The sequence below is a fragment of the Aethalodelphis obliquidens genome, unplaced genomic scaffold, assembly GCF_003676395.1.
Source record: "Aethalodelphis obliquidens isolate GAN/ISIS:26980383/991018 unplaced genomic scaffold, ASM367639v1 scaffold102, whole genome shotgun sequence".
NCBI lineage: Eukaryota > Metazoa > Chordata > Mammalia > Artiodactyla > Delphinidae > Aethalodelphis > Aethalodelphis obliquidens.
Genome location: NW_020838046.1, coordinates 2,573,801 through 2,589,919, shown reverse-complemented (window position 1 = coordinate 2,589,919; position 16,119 = coordinate 2,573,801). Strand labels below are relative to the sequence as shown.

Genomic DNA, 16,119 nt, shown 5'->3' with positions numbered 1-16,119 from the left:
CTACTATCAAAAAAAAACCAAAAAAACAACAGAAAACAGCAGATGTTGATGAGGATGTAGAGAAGCTGAAAACCTTCTGTACTGTTGGAGGGAAAGTAAAATGATACAACCAATGTGGAAAACCCTAGGGAGTTCCCTCAAAAACTTAAAAATGTAATTACCATATTCCACTTCTGGGTATATAATCAAAAGGATTGAAAGCAGGGTCTAGAAGAGATAAATGTACACCATGTTCATAGCAGCAACATTCACACTAGCTAAAACATGGAAGCAACCCAAGTGTACATCAATGGATAAGTGAAATGTGGTATATACATACAATGGAGTATTATTCAGCCTTCAAAAGGAAGGAAATTCCACCGTATGCTATAACATGGATGGATCTTGAGGACATTATGCTAAGTGAATAAGCCAGTCACAAAAGGACAAATACTGTATGATTCCACTTATATGAGATACCTAGAGTAGTCAAATTCATAGAGACAGAAAGTAGAATGGTGGGTGCCAGGGGCTGAGGAGAGGGGAGAATGGTGAGTTAGTGTTCAATGGATATAAAATTTCAGTTTTATGAGATGAAAAGAGTTCTGGGGATGAATGGTGGTGGGTGATGGTTGCAATCATCATGAATATATAACTACTGAACTGTACTCTTAAAACACTTAAGATGATAAATTTATTACTACAAAAATAAAATTGAAGAAAAAAATTATCTATCAAGCCATGAAACAACTGGAGGAGCCTTAAATTATTACTAAGTGAAAAAAGCCAATCTGAAAAGTCTATATACCGTATGATTCCAACCATATGACATTCTGGAATAGGCAAAACTATGGAGATAGTTAAAAAGAAAAAGAAAAACAAAAATCCTTTCAGTGGTTGCCAGGGGTTAAGAGAGAGGGAGGGATGAATAGGTAGAGCACAGAGGATAGGAGAGTGGTGTGGGGCTGTTAATGGAGCCACGTTGGTGGGGTGGGGGGGTGGGAGGAATGCGGATGGGAAGAGCTAATGGAGAAGCCTCTCTGCTAACAGCAGAACCCCACCAGCCCAAGAGAGCACAGAGCCTGCGCCCACCTTGGCTCCCTTCCCACCTCCATTCCTGCATTGCCAGGTGAGCCAATGAGGGGATGGAGTGGGGTCAGCTGCTGACGTGGCAATGTAAGGTCACAGTGCCCAGGACCTAGGCGGTTGGGCTTAAGGATTGGTTGAGTGGCCATGTTTACTGAGTCTGCAGAAGGTTTGTGTGGGTGTTTGGGGCGGGGGGTGGGGGGGGAGCTGGGCGGGGAGGCAGTTCACTTTTGGAGATGTTTGGTTTTTAGATGAAGTGTTTTGTGTTCAAGTAAGATGTCCAGTGTGCGGACACCGTTGTCTGGAGAGGAGGAAAGCAAGGAGGGCTGGATTCACCAGCATGTCTCTGTCACCACGTCCATGAGACTTGCTGAGAACTAAGAAGGTAGTGTCTGCTGTCCACACGCTCCAGCTTCAGCTCCTCCCCCACCCCAGGAATGGTGCTGTGGTGGAGCAAGTCGGAATCCTTGATACGTGCCCACAATCAGGTTTTCCCGGCAAACTACCTGGGCTTGTGTCCATGTCTGATGCAGCACTGACACGGTTAGTAGAAACGCACACACCCGCAAGAGCATGGAGCTGCCTCCACATTGAACCGGTTCAGAGGGCTCTAGTCTTAATGAAGTCTTTGCGGGCACACAGCCGGGACAGAGAAGGGCAGTTCTGCCCTCTGCCAAACACCAGGAAGGTGGCAGGGCCCTCACCCCCTCCCCCAAACAAAATAATGAAACAGAGAGCGCCTCATCCAGTTCTGCTTTTTATTGATCTGTGTATGCATATGAAGGGAGTCCTGAAAGACTGAGAGGTGCGGTCCCGCAGGGCCAGGCGTTCAGCGCACCTGGGCCAGGTTGTGTTTTTTGTACAGCACCGCCCGCCTCTTCTCGCGTTCTCTCACGAACGCGCGCAGACTTGCGGTGGGGAAGGTCACGGCCGCAGGCTGGGAGCTGGCGGGGCCCTCCTCGGTCAGCCACGGGCACTGCAGGCAGCTGGACGCACATGGGCGGCCCCTGGAGCGCGGGAGGGTGGCGTTAGCCGTGCCCCCGCCCACGACGGGCAGGTCAGGTCATAGGGGGGTGGGCCAGGCAGGGTAGGTGGGGGTGCCTACCAGGGGTGCGCGCACAGCGTGCTTCGGAGGAAGGCCACAGCGCCCCCGGACAGACCCGCGTAGCAGCGGCTCAGCTGGATGAGCCCCTTGCGCAGCCCTTTCTGCAGGTCTCGCATTCCCTCGCTGCTCACCGGGTACTCAGCGCTCAACCTGAATGGGTGGGGGTCAAGTGACTGAGGTCATGCTCAATGGATGGGAGTCACAGGGGCCTGGGTTCACCCTCAGTGTACCCCAGGCCTGCCCTTCCAGCCAGCCCTCCCAGTCCACAGGGCATGTGGAGACTTACATAATGAAGGCCGTGACACCTATGGCCCAGATGTCGGTCTGTGCAAGGGCACCCTGGCCCTCTAGGAGCTCCGGAGCTGGGGACGGCATGGGTGGGGGTCACAGGTGAGGGGCTGGGTGTTTGCAGTGGAGCAGGCAGGGAGACAGGGCTGGGGGAAGGGCTTGCTCCTGGCACCCCCCTCCCCCAGATCAGGCTTGGTGTCTGTGCCCTGCGCACCCATGGTCTCCATGTAATCCTTGAACCTCTCCGAGGGCAGGACCCTCTCCTGGGCGGAGATCTGGGCGTTTCCAAAGTCGATAACCTTGAGCAGGTTGTACTCTGTGACAATCATGTTCTCGGACCTGAGGTCTAGATGCAGGATACCCTGGGCGTGCAGGTACTGGGCAGCACTTAGCATCTGCCACAGATAGTCCTTCACCTCTGATTCCGAGTAGGAGGACCTGGGGGCAGAGGGCCAGTTAGGGGGCATGTGGGGAGGGGCACCCAGGCTTTGTCCACAGCAGGGACTTCCCTGCTGGGCTTAGGAGGGAAGGCCCAGCTCTGCTGAGCCACCCTGGTCAGCTGGCCGGTGCAGGCGGGCCCTGGAGGTGGGCCAGAGGTGGACCACAGTGCTGGCGGCCGGGTCCTGAGCCCCGAATCCAGGCCAGGCCCCGCCCTCTCACCTCTCGGCCAGACAAGGGAGCAGCTCAGGCCCAGAGCACAGCTCCAAGATGAGGACCAGGTGTCGGGGGCTGAGGTAGGCAGCCTGCAGCTGTGCCAGGTGGGGGTGGCGCAAGCCCTTGAGGGCCTCGTATTCCCGCAGCACGGCAGTCCTGTCCTCAGGGTGGCAGGGCACGATCTTGGCAGCCAGCATGCGACCACTGGCCTTCTCCCGGCACTGCCGCACCACGCTGAAGCGGCCCCTAGGGAGGAAACACGGGCCAGGCTGGTGAGGGGCCAGCCCGCCGGGTGGCCCAGGCCGGACCCCAATCGCAGAGAAGCAAGCCCAGGGGGAAGGTCCAGGAGGGGGTGGCAGATGCACTGAGGCAAATGTAGGTGGAAGTGATCAGAGGGGAGAGAAGATGGGGCTGGGGTGGGAGCATGAAGAGCTAGTGGGGCCGTGACGCTGCCACGCGCTCTCCCTGGAGGGCCCGTACCTTCGGATCTGTGTCTGGAAGGCGAAGGTCTGCTTGCTGGGAAGCGGCTGGGCTGGCCCTGAGGCACCGCTCTCCTCTTCAGAGGCTGTGGGAAGGGGAAGCCGATGACTGGTGGAGGGCACCCCTGTAGCCCCATCTCCCCCAGCCTTTTCTCCCATCACCCCTTCCCTCTTTGAACCCCGAACACTCTGACCTCTCATTCCTCAGGCCATTTGTGGGTGGGGGGCCTAGCAGGCAGAACCAACCATCCCAAGTGAGCGTGTGACTCACTGAAGTGGCAGGGTGCATTCCGTAGAGCCCTGCAGAGTGGCTCACCCAGGTGGCTGGGCCCTCCCAGGAGGACCTGCTCCGAGGGGCTGCTGTAGGGGCCCATGCCCGCCTTGCTGACACAGGCCGTCCGGAAGGCGTACACCCCGCCCCGAGAAAGCTTGCCGGTGAGGTAGCAGCAGTCAAAGATGTCTGAGGCCAGCGTGCTCCAGCTGCCGCCTGGGCCACACAGGAGCGGGTGAGAGACAGCCCAAGGCCTCCCCACTCCATGTCAGGGTGGAGAGGCCCACGCAGGCCACCCAGGGGTGCAGAGCAGCCAGGTGCTTCCCCACGGTCCCCCCACAGCGACCCTGGGGCCCCCCAGGATGTGAGGATTCAGGAGTGGCCCCATACCTTCCAGGCTGCACTGCACAATATAGGTCACAGGGCCATATGACTCCACAGGCTTCCAGACCAGCAGCACCCCGTCCGCATACACCTCCCCGATGTCCGGGCGTGGGGAGGAAGAGGGGCGCTCTGCAGGGCCCACAGACAGCAATCTGAGGCGGGCTCCCAGGGGTTCTCTAATGAAGCTCTGAGCCCCAGCCAGCCCTGCCTCATCCTCCTGCACCCTGCTGCCAGGCCCCTGAGCCCACCCTCACTTGGTCCAGTTCATTCAGAGGTCCCTTCCAACGCTGACTAGTAGGAGGGGCTCAGCGCCTCTCCTCCGAGGGGCCTCAGGAGGTGTCTGCCCTACCCAACCCCGCCAGGCTCCCCTTCCACAGGTGCCTGCCCAGGAACCCCATGGAATGGCCCTTGCTCACAGCCCGCCACCAATCCCAGCCTCTAGTCAGAGGGGCCTCTATTTTGCTGGGCTGTGGTGCAGGGCTTGTGGGGGTTAGCCCCCTCTGGGGACCAGGTCAGAGGTCTGAGAGCTAGGCCTGCAGCCTCTGTCTTGGCTCCCCCAGAAACACACCCCAGCGCTGTGTTTTGAGAGCCTGGTTTGACTATAATAGAGATACAAAACGGGAAGCCGCCTCTTCCTGCATTTGCTGGAGACACAGGGAGGGAGGTACCGTGGGAAATGCAAGGACAGGAGCACCCAAAGCGGTGTCAGGGAGAGGGCCTGGCCGGCTGTGTCACCCTGCATCCCCTCCCGGCCGCCTCCTGCGTCCCCTCCCAGGAGTCCTGGGCTGCAGAGCCGGCTACTGCCTTCTGTGACCCCTCCAGGCCCTGGTAGTGCCGGGATGTGGATGCCTGGGTGGGGAGCGTCACATTTCTTGGGCCCTGCTCGGCCCACGCACCTGCCTTCCGGAGAATGGCTGTGGTGGCCGCCGTCCCCAGCGCATTGCGTACACTGCACGTGTACACGCCCAGGTCCTCGGCAGTCACCACCAGGATGGTCAGCAGCTGGAAGTGCTTGAGCGTGGAGGAGATGAGGAGGCGGCTGCTGCTCTCAAGAAGAGCCCCGTCTGCAGCAGGATAGAGTGGACCTCGAGAGGAGCTCCCCACAGGTGCCCTGCCTCATGGTCACACCCGGGGCCCACACCCTCTCTGAGCCTCAGTTTCCCTCTGTACAATGAGAGTAATGCCCTAAAGGAGCACCCCCTGCCCCCCTGCCCCTCAGCCTCAGGAGAGCTCTTTACCTTTACTCCAGGTGGCCTGTACAACTGGCTGGGCCGACACCTGGCAGGCCAGAGTCACAGATTGGCCCAGGACCACCATCTCATCCGAGAGCTCCCTTAGGAACGATGGTGCTGGGGAAGGGAGGCGAGGTGAGCTTTCAGAGGTGACCCTAAGCCTGAGAGCAAGGCCTGGACTCCGCCGTGGGGAGACAGATGAGCCCCACCCCCAACCGGCTCATCTCCAACACTAGCGCCTACTCCAGGAAGGCTTCCAGGACTGCAGGGCCGTGACTGCTGGGGCGCCAGAGTCCCTCTGTGTACTCAAGACCCCATGCGTGTGAGCTTCCCCCTGCCATGCACTGTCTTGGCAGGGTTCCCTTTCCCCACAGTAAGGTCCCTTGGGCTGCAGTGGGGGCCCAGCCCCTGGGCAGTGTACCCACCTCGGTCCCTGCTCTTCAGGCCTGATAGGCGGAAGGAAGCTAGGCCTGCCTTCTTCCTGGGGGGGCCCTCCTTCTCCAGACCTGCAGTACGCAAGTGGCCATGAGAGGTCACACGTTAGGGGCCTGGCTCCTCTGGGAGCATGGGAGGAAGGCTCTGGGGCCCCTTGTGGCCAACTGTGGGATTCCCATGTGGCAGAAAAGCCCAGATCCCAGGGGATCTTATTGAAAACGAGCTACATCTGCTGCAGAGGGCACCACCCTCCCTACCCCATCAGCATCAGCCCGTCCTAGGCAGGGCCACCACGGGCAGGTAAGGGCAGCAGCTCAAGGGGCCACAGGTGCCTGGGGAGGCGTGGCTGAGGGCCCAGGGGTCAAGGATCAGGGAGGGCTGGTCTGGTTCCTACTTCCGCAGGGGTGTAACTGCAGTTGAATTACAACTGCGCCTCACATGCACATGGGGAGGGATCGAAGCTGCAAAGGTGACCTCGAAAACAAGCCACTGTGTCCCGGGAGGTGTGGGCAGCACCGGGACGGGGGAGGGCTTCCTGCATCACTCAGGTGAGCTCCTGAGCTGTCCTATTGGACAAGGAGACCCAAGGTGCAGAGTGGGGAACATGGATGTGCACAGTCCTGGGGCAGGGTGGGGGTAGTAACCTTCAGGCCTGCCTCTCAGGAGGCGGGAGATGTGGGCCACCGAGGCCCTTACTCTCTGGCGTAGCCCCAGCTCTGTGGACTCCTCCAGCAGTGATTGCCTCCCGGGGAAGTGGAAGAGCCTGCTGGAAGGGGGTGACCACTTGCGCTTCCTGCCACCAGCAGCCTCCCCGAGCAGGGCCTCCATGTCCTCTGGCTCCTCTGTGATCGCCAGGCTTGCTGGCGGGCCCAGAATGCCCGGCCATGCGGCCTCTGGGAGCTCAGCCAGCTCCTCCCCAGCCTCAGACTCAGGGGAGGGTGGCAGCTCTGGCTCCACAGGCTTGGGGACCTTCTTGAAGATCATGAACTCAAATGGGAGGTATTTGATGTCGTACAGGTCAGACAAATTGAGGTAGGCAGGATCCACCTCCGAGATGTCCAGAGACACAGTGTCAGCCGCTTCCAGGTCCCTGGACAGGTCCCGGATCTGTACGAGCGACACCTGAGAGCCCCCACTTAAGTCTTCCCGTGAGCTCACCTCCTGGGAGGCCCTCGGGAGGGCCCTGCCACCCTCAGGTAGAGGCACTGTGCTGGCCTGGGGTGGTGGGCTCTCGGCCCCTGCCTCCTCCTCTTCCGAGGACTGACAGGCAGCCCAGGACATTCTGGCCCACAGGGGCCCCTGACCCAGCATGCCACCGGCATCCCCACCAAAGGCAAAGGTGCCGTAGCCCACCACCCCCGCGTAGCCCCCTTGGAATCCCAGGGAGAACTTCCGTGTGGTCGCCAGCTTCCGAGGCCGCTGTGGACTGGGCGAAGACTGGGACAGGCCCTCTGTCTCCTGGAACAGGCCCTCTGTCTCCTGGGACAGGCTTTCAATGTCCAGGGAGGGGCCGGGCTCCATGCCCATATGGGAGGCTGGCTCTGGGGGTTTGGGTGGATCAGGCCTCCCGGCAAGAGGGGTGTCCTTCAGCCCTCTCTCAGAGTCTGACTGGGGGCTTGCTTGGGCTGGGGAGGGGGAGGCCTGTGGTTTTCCTGAAAAGAAAGGGCTCGGGGATGTCAAGAGCGGCTCTGTGCAGTGCCCTGGAGGGAAGGAGCCAGGAGGTTGTGGTGCCAAAGCAGCAGGGGTGCCACAGTCCTGGGGGGCAGGACTCCTCTGGGGTTGAAAGAAAGGGGCAGCCTGCCCTCCACAGCTGTCCTGCAATGACCCCTCTTGCTGAGCGGAGCACTCATCACCACCGGTGGACGGAAGTAGCCTCAGCCCCTGCAGGGGCCCCTCTGGATGCTCCTTCTCTCTGGCACGTGCATCCCCTCCCGGCATGCTCTCTCCGTGGGCCCCCTGAAGGCTCGAGGGGCCCAGAGCGGAACACTGCCCCTTGCTGCAGGCCTTGGCAGAGGGGCTGGCTGTGTTCCGCCCATCAAGGTCCAGGGAGCGGCTGAAGCCAGAGGCCTCCTGGGTGCTTGCACTGGGCATCCGCAGGGAGGTCTCAAAGGAGGGTGCTTCGGCCATCAGGGTGGCCTGCTCCTCCCTGGCAGCCTCCTCCTCCAGCGCACGGTGCTCCAACAGTGGCTCTCGAAGGCCAGGCAGGACGCCCGAGAAGTAGCCACCCTTGAGAAGGTGCCGCCGCCGGGCGGGGTGCCGTCTGCTGCCTGCGGACAGGCCCCCTAGCTCTGGGCCCTCCCCCACCTGCTGGTAGAACAGGCTTCGGATGACACTCTGCCGGGGCACACAGCCCAGGGCAGCTGGTGGCTGTGCACCCTGGGGCGACGCTGCGGCGGGTGGGCAGGCCTCGGCCTCCTCAGGCAGGCTGGCGGAAGGCCGCAGGAAGCCCCGGGGGTGCAGCAGCGGGGAGTGGGTCACCGGGGAGGGGGGCAGCGACTTGGCCCGGGCGAACGGTGCCAGCTCGTTGTCGGAGGAGGAAGAGCTGCTGGAGGAGGCACTGACATCACCACGCAGGTGCCGGGCCACCCCGAGGGATGGGCTGTCGGGCGGGCCCTGGAGCAGCTCCGGGATGGAACGCATCACCAGGATGGACTTGTAGCTCATCAGGGAGCGCTGGGGTTGTGGAGGACAGGGGGTCGTCAGCTGGCTGCCTGCTGCCTTCCCAGCTCTCGGTGGGCCCAGAGGGGTGCTCAGGAAATGGTGGGCATTAAAAGACGTGGGCCCAGAGCTCTGCCAGTGTGTCCCCATCTTGGCAGGGGTGTTGCATGTTGCCCCACCTCACCCCGGTGTCTCAGGAAGCAAAGACCTGAAATGAAGGATGCCCAGCCCCACTTCCCTGCTCTCCCAGACCCAGAAGGGGCACACACAGCCAGCCAGCCAGCTCTCTGGGCCTCATTCCCCTCTCTGGCCTCCCACCCCCTCCACACCCCACCCCCTCGCCCCCTCCACAGGGCAGCACAGCTCACCTGCCAGCGGCTGCGGGCCAGGAGGAACTTCAGCTGCTTGGTGTTGATGAAGTGGGCCTCCTCCGCAGGCACAGACTTCTGGGGGAGCCCAGGCGAGAGAGGCATGTTGCACCCTGTGGCCCAGGCAGGCCCCCATTCCTCTTGGCCTCAGTTTCCCTCCCCGTGAGCCGGGCCAGCCCCCGTTTAGCCTACTCACCAGGAACCAAGGGTGGGCAAGGCACTTGGCGGCACTGGGCCGGGCCCTGTGGAGAGAGGAAGGGCGGGATCGGTCCAAGTGGTCACTGGGGCAAGAATGAGGACCTCAGGCAGAGGGAAGGGCGTGTGCACTCACTCCACGGCCTTCTGCAGAGCAGCCTTGATGAAGTCCTGGGCATCCTCACTGAGGTGGGTGGCCATGGGGCTACTCCAGGACACCCGCCCTTCCAGGACATTCAGAAGGGTTGCTCGGTCACTCTCGCCAGCAAATGGGGACGAGCAGGTCAGGCTGAAAGCAGAGACATGACTAGCCTTCAGTCGGGACCTGAATTTCTGGGTCCATGGGAGGCAGGGTGCCAGGACAGGGAGTGCTGGGTCTCATGGGGATGGTGGTGGCTGGGGGCTCCCAGCCCTGACTAGAGATGCCTCTGAACACCACTGTCATCCAGCCCTGAGAATTCCAGCATATGTCTCAGATTTGCCCAGAGATCCAGGCTCAGCTTGGAGCTGGGATCCGGGCTAAGCCTGGAGTGGGTATCTGGTCCCAGGCTGGGGTGAGGCTCCAGGCTTGGTCTGGGATAGGGATCAAGGGTCAGCCTGGGGTAGGGATCCAGGCTCAGCCTGGAGCAGAGATCAAGGGTCGGTCTGGAGGGGGCACCTGGCCTTAGCCGGGGGTGGAGGGATCAGGGCTCCACCTGTAGAGGAAATCCAGGCTCAGTCTACACCACCAGCGTCCTCAGGGCAGCAATAACTGTTATAAGGGGGCTCTGGACAAATTACCTATACCCTTTAGGGAAATAGCTCAGTGCTCTGCCCCGTGACCCAGCAGAGCTCCTCTGTGACAGGGTGTGTGTGAAAAGCACTTGGCAGAAACCCCTTATCGGAGTTGGCTGACTGCATGTTCCCAAGATAGTTGCCCCTTAGGTCTCGGGTCTCCGATCTGAGGAGCAGCCAGCAGTTCAACAGCTTCCCGTGGGCCTGCTGAGGAGGGGTCTGGGCCGGCTTTGGAGGAGACAGCCGACAGGAGCCGGGGTCTGCTCACCTGAGGTAGGAGATGACCCCCATGGCCCTGCAGGAAAAAAACCACCGCCGTGAGTCACCCCAGACCTGGCCTGGTGAGGGGGAGGAGGAGGCTGAGAGCGGGTGCCCCCCACTCACCAGATGTCGGAGGCCTCGCTCACAGGGGTCTGCTCGATGATCTCGGGGGCCACAAACTCAGGGGAGCCGTATTTGCTGTACTGCGGCTCTGCCGGGGTGATTTTTTGGGCAAAGCCAAAATCGCAGATTTTAATGTCTTCCCGAGCAGGGTGCACCATCAGGATGTTGGGGGGCTGTCGGGCAGAGTCGGGAGTGGGTGAGGCCGTGCCCTAAGGAAGTGACTCCCAGGGCTGCCGGGCCTGGGGAGGACACTCAAGGGTCTTTGAGGGGCTGCCCCACAAGGATGGTGAGGCCAGCATGGGGTAGTAGGCAGCCCCGGGGACAGGTTTCAGTGCCATTTGGGGACAGCTTCTGCTCCATCGGACCCGCACCCCACCTGAAGGGGCCGTCATAGCATAGTGAGCTCCCTGTCCCCAGAGGTGAGGAAATCCTGACAGGAAATTTGGATGTGTTGGGCCTGCACCCTCTCAGCCTATAGGCTCCAGGCTCCCACCTGCCCCTCACTGGGCTCTGGGGGCACCAGGGAACCACATACCTTTATGTCCAGGTGGAGGATGCCTTGGCCGTGCAGGTAGTGCAGCCCCTCCACCAGCTGCTGGATGTAGACCTTGACCTGCAGCAAAGGCTGGTGCTCAGGTGAGCCAGCCTCGAGAACCCCCTCTACTTACCTCCCTGCCTGCTCCCACCCACACTGCCTCCAATTCCCTCCAGACCTGAGCCTGGGACGGTGGTCCCACAGGGCAGGTCACATGCAAAGCCTCACGGACCCCTGTAGCTGGGGGATTCCTCTGAGCCCCAAGGCGGGGCAGGTTTGGGTGTGTGAAGCAGCCTGTGCGAAGCAAGAGGCGACTGGGAGAGCAGGCGAGGCCTGGCCAGCTAGCTCAGTGCAGTCTGGGGTGGGGAAGAAGCGAGCCCCGGACACGGGAGGGCTCTGAACGCCCGACAGGAGCTGCAACACCCTGTGAGGCCCTGGAATACCCTAGAAGGTCTCTGAGGTGGGCAGTACTATGCTGGGGAGCTAGTCTGAGGGACAGGTGGTCTGGGCAGGGGAAGCAGGAGGCCTGGCCAGGCATGCAGGCTGCCCTGAAGCTGGGTGGGCAGCCCCGGCAGCACAGTCACCTCAGCCTCTGTCACCACACTCTTCTTGAACAGGCGGTCCAGCAGTTCCTCTGACGAGCACCTGGGACTGTCAAGGAAAGCTCTAGGGTCTGGAACGCTCATGGCCTCACACCGCCTGGGGGGAGCCTTATCTCGGGGCGGGGGGTGGGGGGAGCTATTCTAGGGAGGCTAGTGCTTGCAGTGGAGGAGGATGTGAGGGACAAGATGCCCCAAGTAGAGGGGCTGAGGCCAGTGGGCAGCAGCAGAGTGGGAGTGGAGGTATCCTCTCCCCTCTGCACAGAGCCCACGTGTGCCCCCTCCCCCCGCAGGGGACGCTGACTGGGGAGGTGGGGGTGTGGTGAGCACACACGGCATTCAGAGACCCTCAGCTGGGCCGCGAGTGTGGCAGATGGATCCGGTGGGGTGTGTGCCCCTCCTCGGAGCATGGGTAGGCATCCGAAGCAGCGTCAGCGCTTGGGGCCTGCAGGAGCCAGGTAAGAAGTCCAAACTTCCTGCTGGAAAGGCAACGTGGACAGCGGGAGGAGCCCACAGGCGCACGTCTCGGACCTTCTGGACGCAGCCCTGCCCAAATTCCTGGCCCAAAGGCCTAGGAGCTATGAGGTCTGTGCAACGTGTTCGGGGTCGGGGAGGGGGTTAGTCACAAAGCATCGAGACGCCAGCGTTACCGGCTGCCCCCATGAGGCAGACAGGGCTGGGATCACCAAAACCACAGGCCCCACGCAGCCCTCCGGACCCCTGTGTGTCTGGGGCACATCCCCCTCCCCCCACCACCTTGCACCCTTGGGGTGAGATGGGATACAGCTCCAGGATGAGGATCAGGGTCTTTCGGGTCTCAAACTGGTCCAGCAGTGCAGTGACCAGCGGGTGGCTCAGCCCTGCTAGGATGTCCCGCTCCCGATAAGCCTGGACACGTGTCCTGCTCCGCAGGGGAATGAACTTGGCGGCGCAGGACATCTGGTTGCCCTTGTGCTGCACCCTCTTCACGAAGCCGAACACACCCCTGGGAGGAGGGTACAGCGCGTTGGGGGTGGGGTTCCTGGGGGACGGGGTTTGGAAGGGGGCAAAGCTCCTGAGAAGGGAGGTTCCGGGAGAGCAGAGGCTGGGGCAGTGGGTACTGGAGGGGGCGGAATTCCCGGCAGGTGTGGGGCAGCAGGTACTCTGCGGGCAGGGGCTCCGGAAAGAGGTAGGGTTCGCAGGAGGCAGGGGCTCCAGAAGGTGAGGGCTGGAGGAGGCAGGTACTCGGTGGAGGCAGGATTCCGGGGGGCAGGGTGGGCTTCTGCTAGTGCTGAAGTGGGGATTGTAGGGGTGCAGTGGGGGGGAGGGCTGGGAGCTCCTGGATGGAAACTCTGGGGTAGGAACTCCGGGAGGTTGCGGATGAGGGTCTTAGGGGGTGGGGGTCCAGCAGGTGAGGCTCCTGGGGCTGGGATGGGGGGCAGGCAATACCTTCCAATTTCCTCCTTGACCTCGTAGAAGGAGTGCAGTTTCCTCCTAGAGCTTTGCGCACTGTCGCCTGTAGCCAGGGAGGGGGAAGCTGTAGGTGTGAGCAAAGATGACCACCCCGTCTCTCTGTCCCCCAACTTTATAGTGCCCGAGACTGTGGGATCCCACAGGACCCCCATACCCACAGCCCCACACGCCTGCATGGAGCCAAGACAGGCCTGGGAAGGGGTCCCCCACTCACCCCCATGGACCAGCAGCTCTGCCTTGCATAGCACCTGGCCGCCAGCGTTGTGGGCCAGGCACGTGTAGACACCAGCGTCATGCTGGGCCACATCCCTTAGTACCAGGGAGTACGTGGTCCCTTCCTGCTGCTGGCTGAGCCGGGGGCCATCCACCAGCTGGGCACCGTCCTGGAGACACAGGAGGGCAGGGAGGCCATCAGCCCACCATGGGTGACCCCAGCACCACGGCCCAGCACGACCTTCAGTGAGTGCTGTGTCCAGTCCAGTGGGGTTTCACACACTCCCCCTCCCGCCGGCAGGCCCCCACCCCTGGCCTGTCCCTACCTTATACCAGGTCACCATGGGCTGCGGGTTGCCCTCAATGACAGCCTGGAATTGCGCCACGCTGCCCCTCTGGGCATGCACATCCTCAATGGTGACCTGCATGGATGGGGGCCCTGGGGGTAGGGGAGGGAGCCGTTGGGAAGGAGCCTGGCTCTGTCCCACCACAGCCTGTCCTGTGTTGAAATCTTTGATCCCCGGCCTACTTTCACAGAGACCCAGGTGGGCTGGCAGTAACCCCAGGTGTGTCCTGGTACCCTAGGTGGGCAGAGAGGCCCCGAGATATACCCCAGGGTGAAAGAGCCCACCTGCCTCCCAAGTGAAGGTGACCCCATCCTGACTCCCCCCAGGCCCCTGATGGTCCGGAAGTGCTTCCTTCAGTCTAACCCCCGTCTCTCCTGCTTCAACCTCGGCTCTCTGAGGGCAGGCTGCACAGAATATGCTAACTCTGAGTGGGGAAAAGGTCACTGCTGCCTGCGTCTCCCCTCCCAGTGATGCCTTCTGAGGGGACACAGGGAGAGGGGGAGCAGGGGCCCTGGCCACAGTAAGGCTGGGACATGCCAGGTGGCTTTGCAGGCCCCTCCATGCAAACGTCCCCCCTTGCCCAGGGCATGGTGGGCACACGTGTAAAGTGGCGGGCCCCCACCTACTTGTGGCATACATGTCGCTGGCCTGGTACACATACGTCCTGTGCTTGGTCTCTGTGAACACGTGGCTGTGGATGTCCCAGAGCTCCGTTGCACCTGCCCTGGGGCAGGCAGCGCCCTCCATCCTGGGGCCATGGAGTGGAGTTAGCTGTCTGCCCCACCCTTCCACTTTTGGGGTATGGGAGGCAGAGCTTCAAGATAAGATGGGGGCTGCAGCAGACTCTTTGGGAGGGGATGTACAGAAAGGGGCCCCAGCCCTGGGTGAGAAGGGAGCTCCCCCAACTTCCCTTGCTCCAGGGGTGGCCTCTCCTCCCTGCCCTACCCTTGGGCTTAGGGTGGGGCTGGAATGGAGAGTGCAGGGGTGCTGGGATTCCACCCCTTACTCTCCTGTCCCCGTGCCCGACCCTGCCCCCGGGATGTCCCCTCATGCCCCAGCCAGCTGGGGAAGTTACCGGATGGGCACCACGCGTTCCTGGACCTCAGCGTGTGCCCGAGAGTTCTGCTCCAGGCCCTCGTGGGAGAGACGTTGTGGCACCTTCTGGGGCTCGCCTGGTGGGAGGCAAGGGGCCCAGTGAGACGGAGCCTGGGATAGGGCTGGAGACAATCCCTCATGACTTGCCTCTGCATCGACCTCCAGGGCCCAGAGGAGGGGAGGACAGCCAGAGTAGGGGCTCCAAGAGCACAGGATCCGTGACCGCAAACCTAGAGCTCCAGCCATGCAAGTGCACTTCAGCCCCCTGGGCTGGGGGGAGGGGCCCCACAGCACATTCCAGGGGTCTGGTCTGCCTGGGGCACTGCTCACTTACTGTTCCTTCCTATTCCCCTCGTCCTCCTGGTCTCCCTCCTTCTCCTCTCCCCCCTCCTCTTCTCTCCCCCTTTCCCTCCTCTCCCCCTTTCCCTCCTCTCCCCCCTCCCGTCCTCTCCCCCCTCCTCTCCTCTCCCCCCTCCCCTTCTCTACTTCTTTCCCTAGTCTCTCCCCTCCTCCTCCTCTCACTCTCTGTTCCCTCTTCCTCCTCACCTTCCCAGGAGCACAGGGTACCCAAGCTGTCCCCTGAGGGCTGACCACAGGAGGCCTTTGGCTCCTGGGACAGACATGCTCAGGGTGGGAAGGACCTCCCAGAACCCATCCACCCCTCTAGTTTCACAGGCTGAGTGAGGGGTGGGCCTTGTCCAGGGTCCCCAACATGTGGAACCATCAGAATGTCGGGGGTCCCCAGGCTCTGCTAGTTCACCCCCATGGGATGGGCACCCAAATTAACCAAGGTTGGTGTCAGAACGGAGGGGAGGTTAGGGGTGGGGGGGTGGTCCTGGAAGCAGGTGGTACTTTGCTTTCAGCCTGCTGCCAGGCCTCACCGGATGCATCCCCAGCCTCCACTCCTGGGGGATTCTGGCCGGCCTCCTGGAGTTCAGGTGGCCCCCCAGGTCTGGGGCCGGGGCTGGTATGTTCCCCTGTGGTGGGTCCCGGAGCCTCAGGGCACATCAGTGTCCTCTGGATGGATGTGCTCTCCTGGTCCACTTGCCCCAGAGCACCTGGGGGTGCGATGGCAGCATCTGTAGGAGAGGCAGGTCCATGCATAGGAGTAAGGGTTGGCCTGAGCCTGGGGAGTGGGATACTGCCCAGATGAGCCAACCCCAGCCAACCCTTCCCACCTTCCTGCTCTAGCCACACATTGGGTGCAGGAAGGGCTGAAGGCGGAGGCCCCTGAGAGAAGGAGGGATCCCGAGACTGTGCCAGGGGAGATGGCACTCCAGGCAGCAAGCTCAGGGCTGGTCCACCTGCAGGGTGTTACACACATGCCCTCACAGAATGTCAGTTCCTATAGGGGCAGCTGGGCTGGACTCCCACCCATCACTCTGGGTGGCCCCTCAGTCTCAGCTAGTCTCATCCCTTCATCCTGGGGCTGGCCTTGCTCTGTAGCCCACTCTGGATCCTAGGGTACTGGGTCACCCAGGCTCAAGTGGACCCAGCCCCACAGTCTAGGGAAGCTAGGGACAGCCAGAGGCCAGATTAGGAGCCATGAACTCCTCAGAGGGTAGGCTGCAATCCTGCCCTCCCAG

The 16,119-nt window shown here is 61.7% G+C and overlaps 1 protein-coding gene across 1 annotated transcript; it reads right to left on the bottom strand.

The window, feature by feature from the left end:
• Window positions 1–1,826: 1,826 nt before the first annotated feature.
• Window positions 1,827–14,309, bottom strand: LOC113614686 (obscurin-like). Its single transcript, XM_027096391.1, has 24 exons — window positions 14,065–14,309; window positions 13,418–13,530; window positions 13,093–13,261; window positions 12,855–12,921; window positions 12,211–12,411; window positions 11,412–11,472; window positions 10,828–10,905; window positions 10,293–10,465; window positions 10,177–10,203; window positions 9,271–9,423; window positions 9,136–9,181; window positions 8,940–9,017; window positions 6,558–8,586; window positions 5,904–5,984; window positions 5,485–5,595; window positions 5,143–5,310; window positions 4,253–4,375; window positions 3,908–4,078; window positions 3,593–3,677; window positions 3,119–3,358; window positions 2,673–2,896; window positions 2,457–2,532; window positions 2,171–2,320; window positions 1,827–2,072 (listed from the first exon to the last, which is right to left on the bottom strand). The coding sequence occupies exons 1-24, from the start codon at window positions 14,183–14,185 to the stop codon at window positions 1,895–1,897; spliced, it is 4,923 nt and encodes a 1,640-aa protein (XP_026952192.1). The 5' UTR covers window positions 14,186–14,309; the 3' UTR covers window positions 1,827–1,894.
• Between the last annotated feature and the right edge of the window lie 1,810 nt (window positions 14,310–16,119).

Coding starts and splice junctions, on each gene's coding strand:
- LOC113614686 (XM_027096391.1), bottom strand. CDS start 14,185: ATGGAGGGCGCTGCCTGCCCCAGGGCAGGTGCAACGGAGCTCTGGGAC. Junction 12,922..13,092: donor AGAGCTGCTGGTCCATGGGG/GTGAGTGGGGGA, acceptor CCCTGGCTACAG/GCGACAGTGCGCAAAGCTCT. Junction 10,204..10,292: donor AGCGAGGCCTCCGACATCTG/GTGAGTGGGGGG, acceptor TTTTTCCTGCAG/GGCCATGGGGGTCATCTCCT.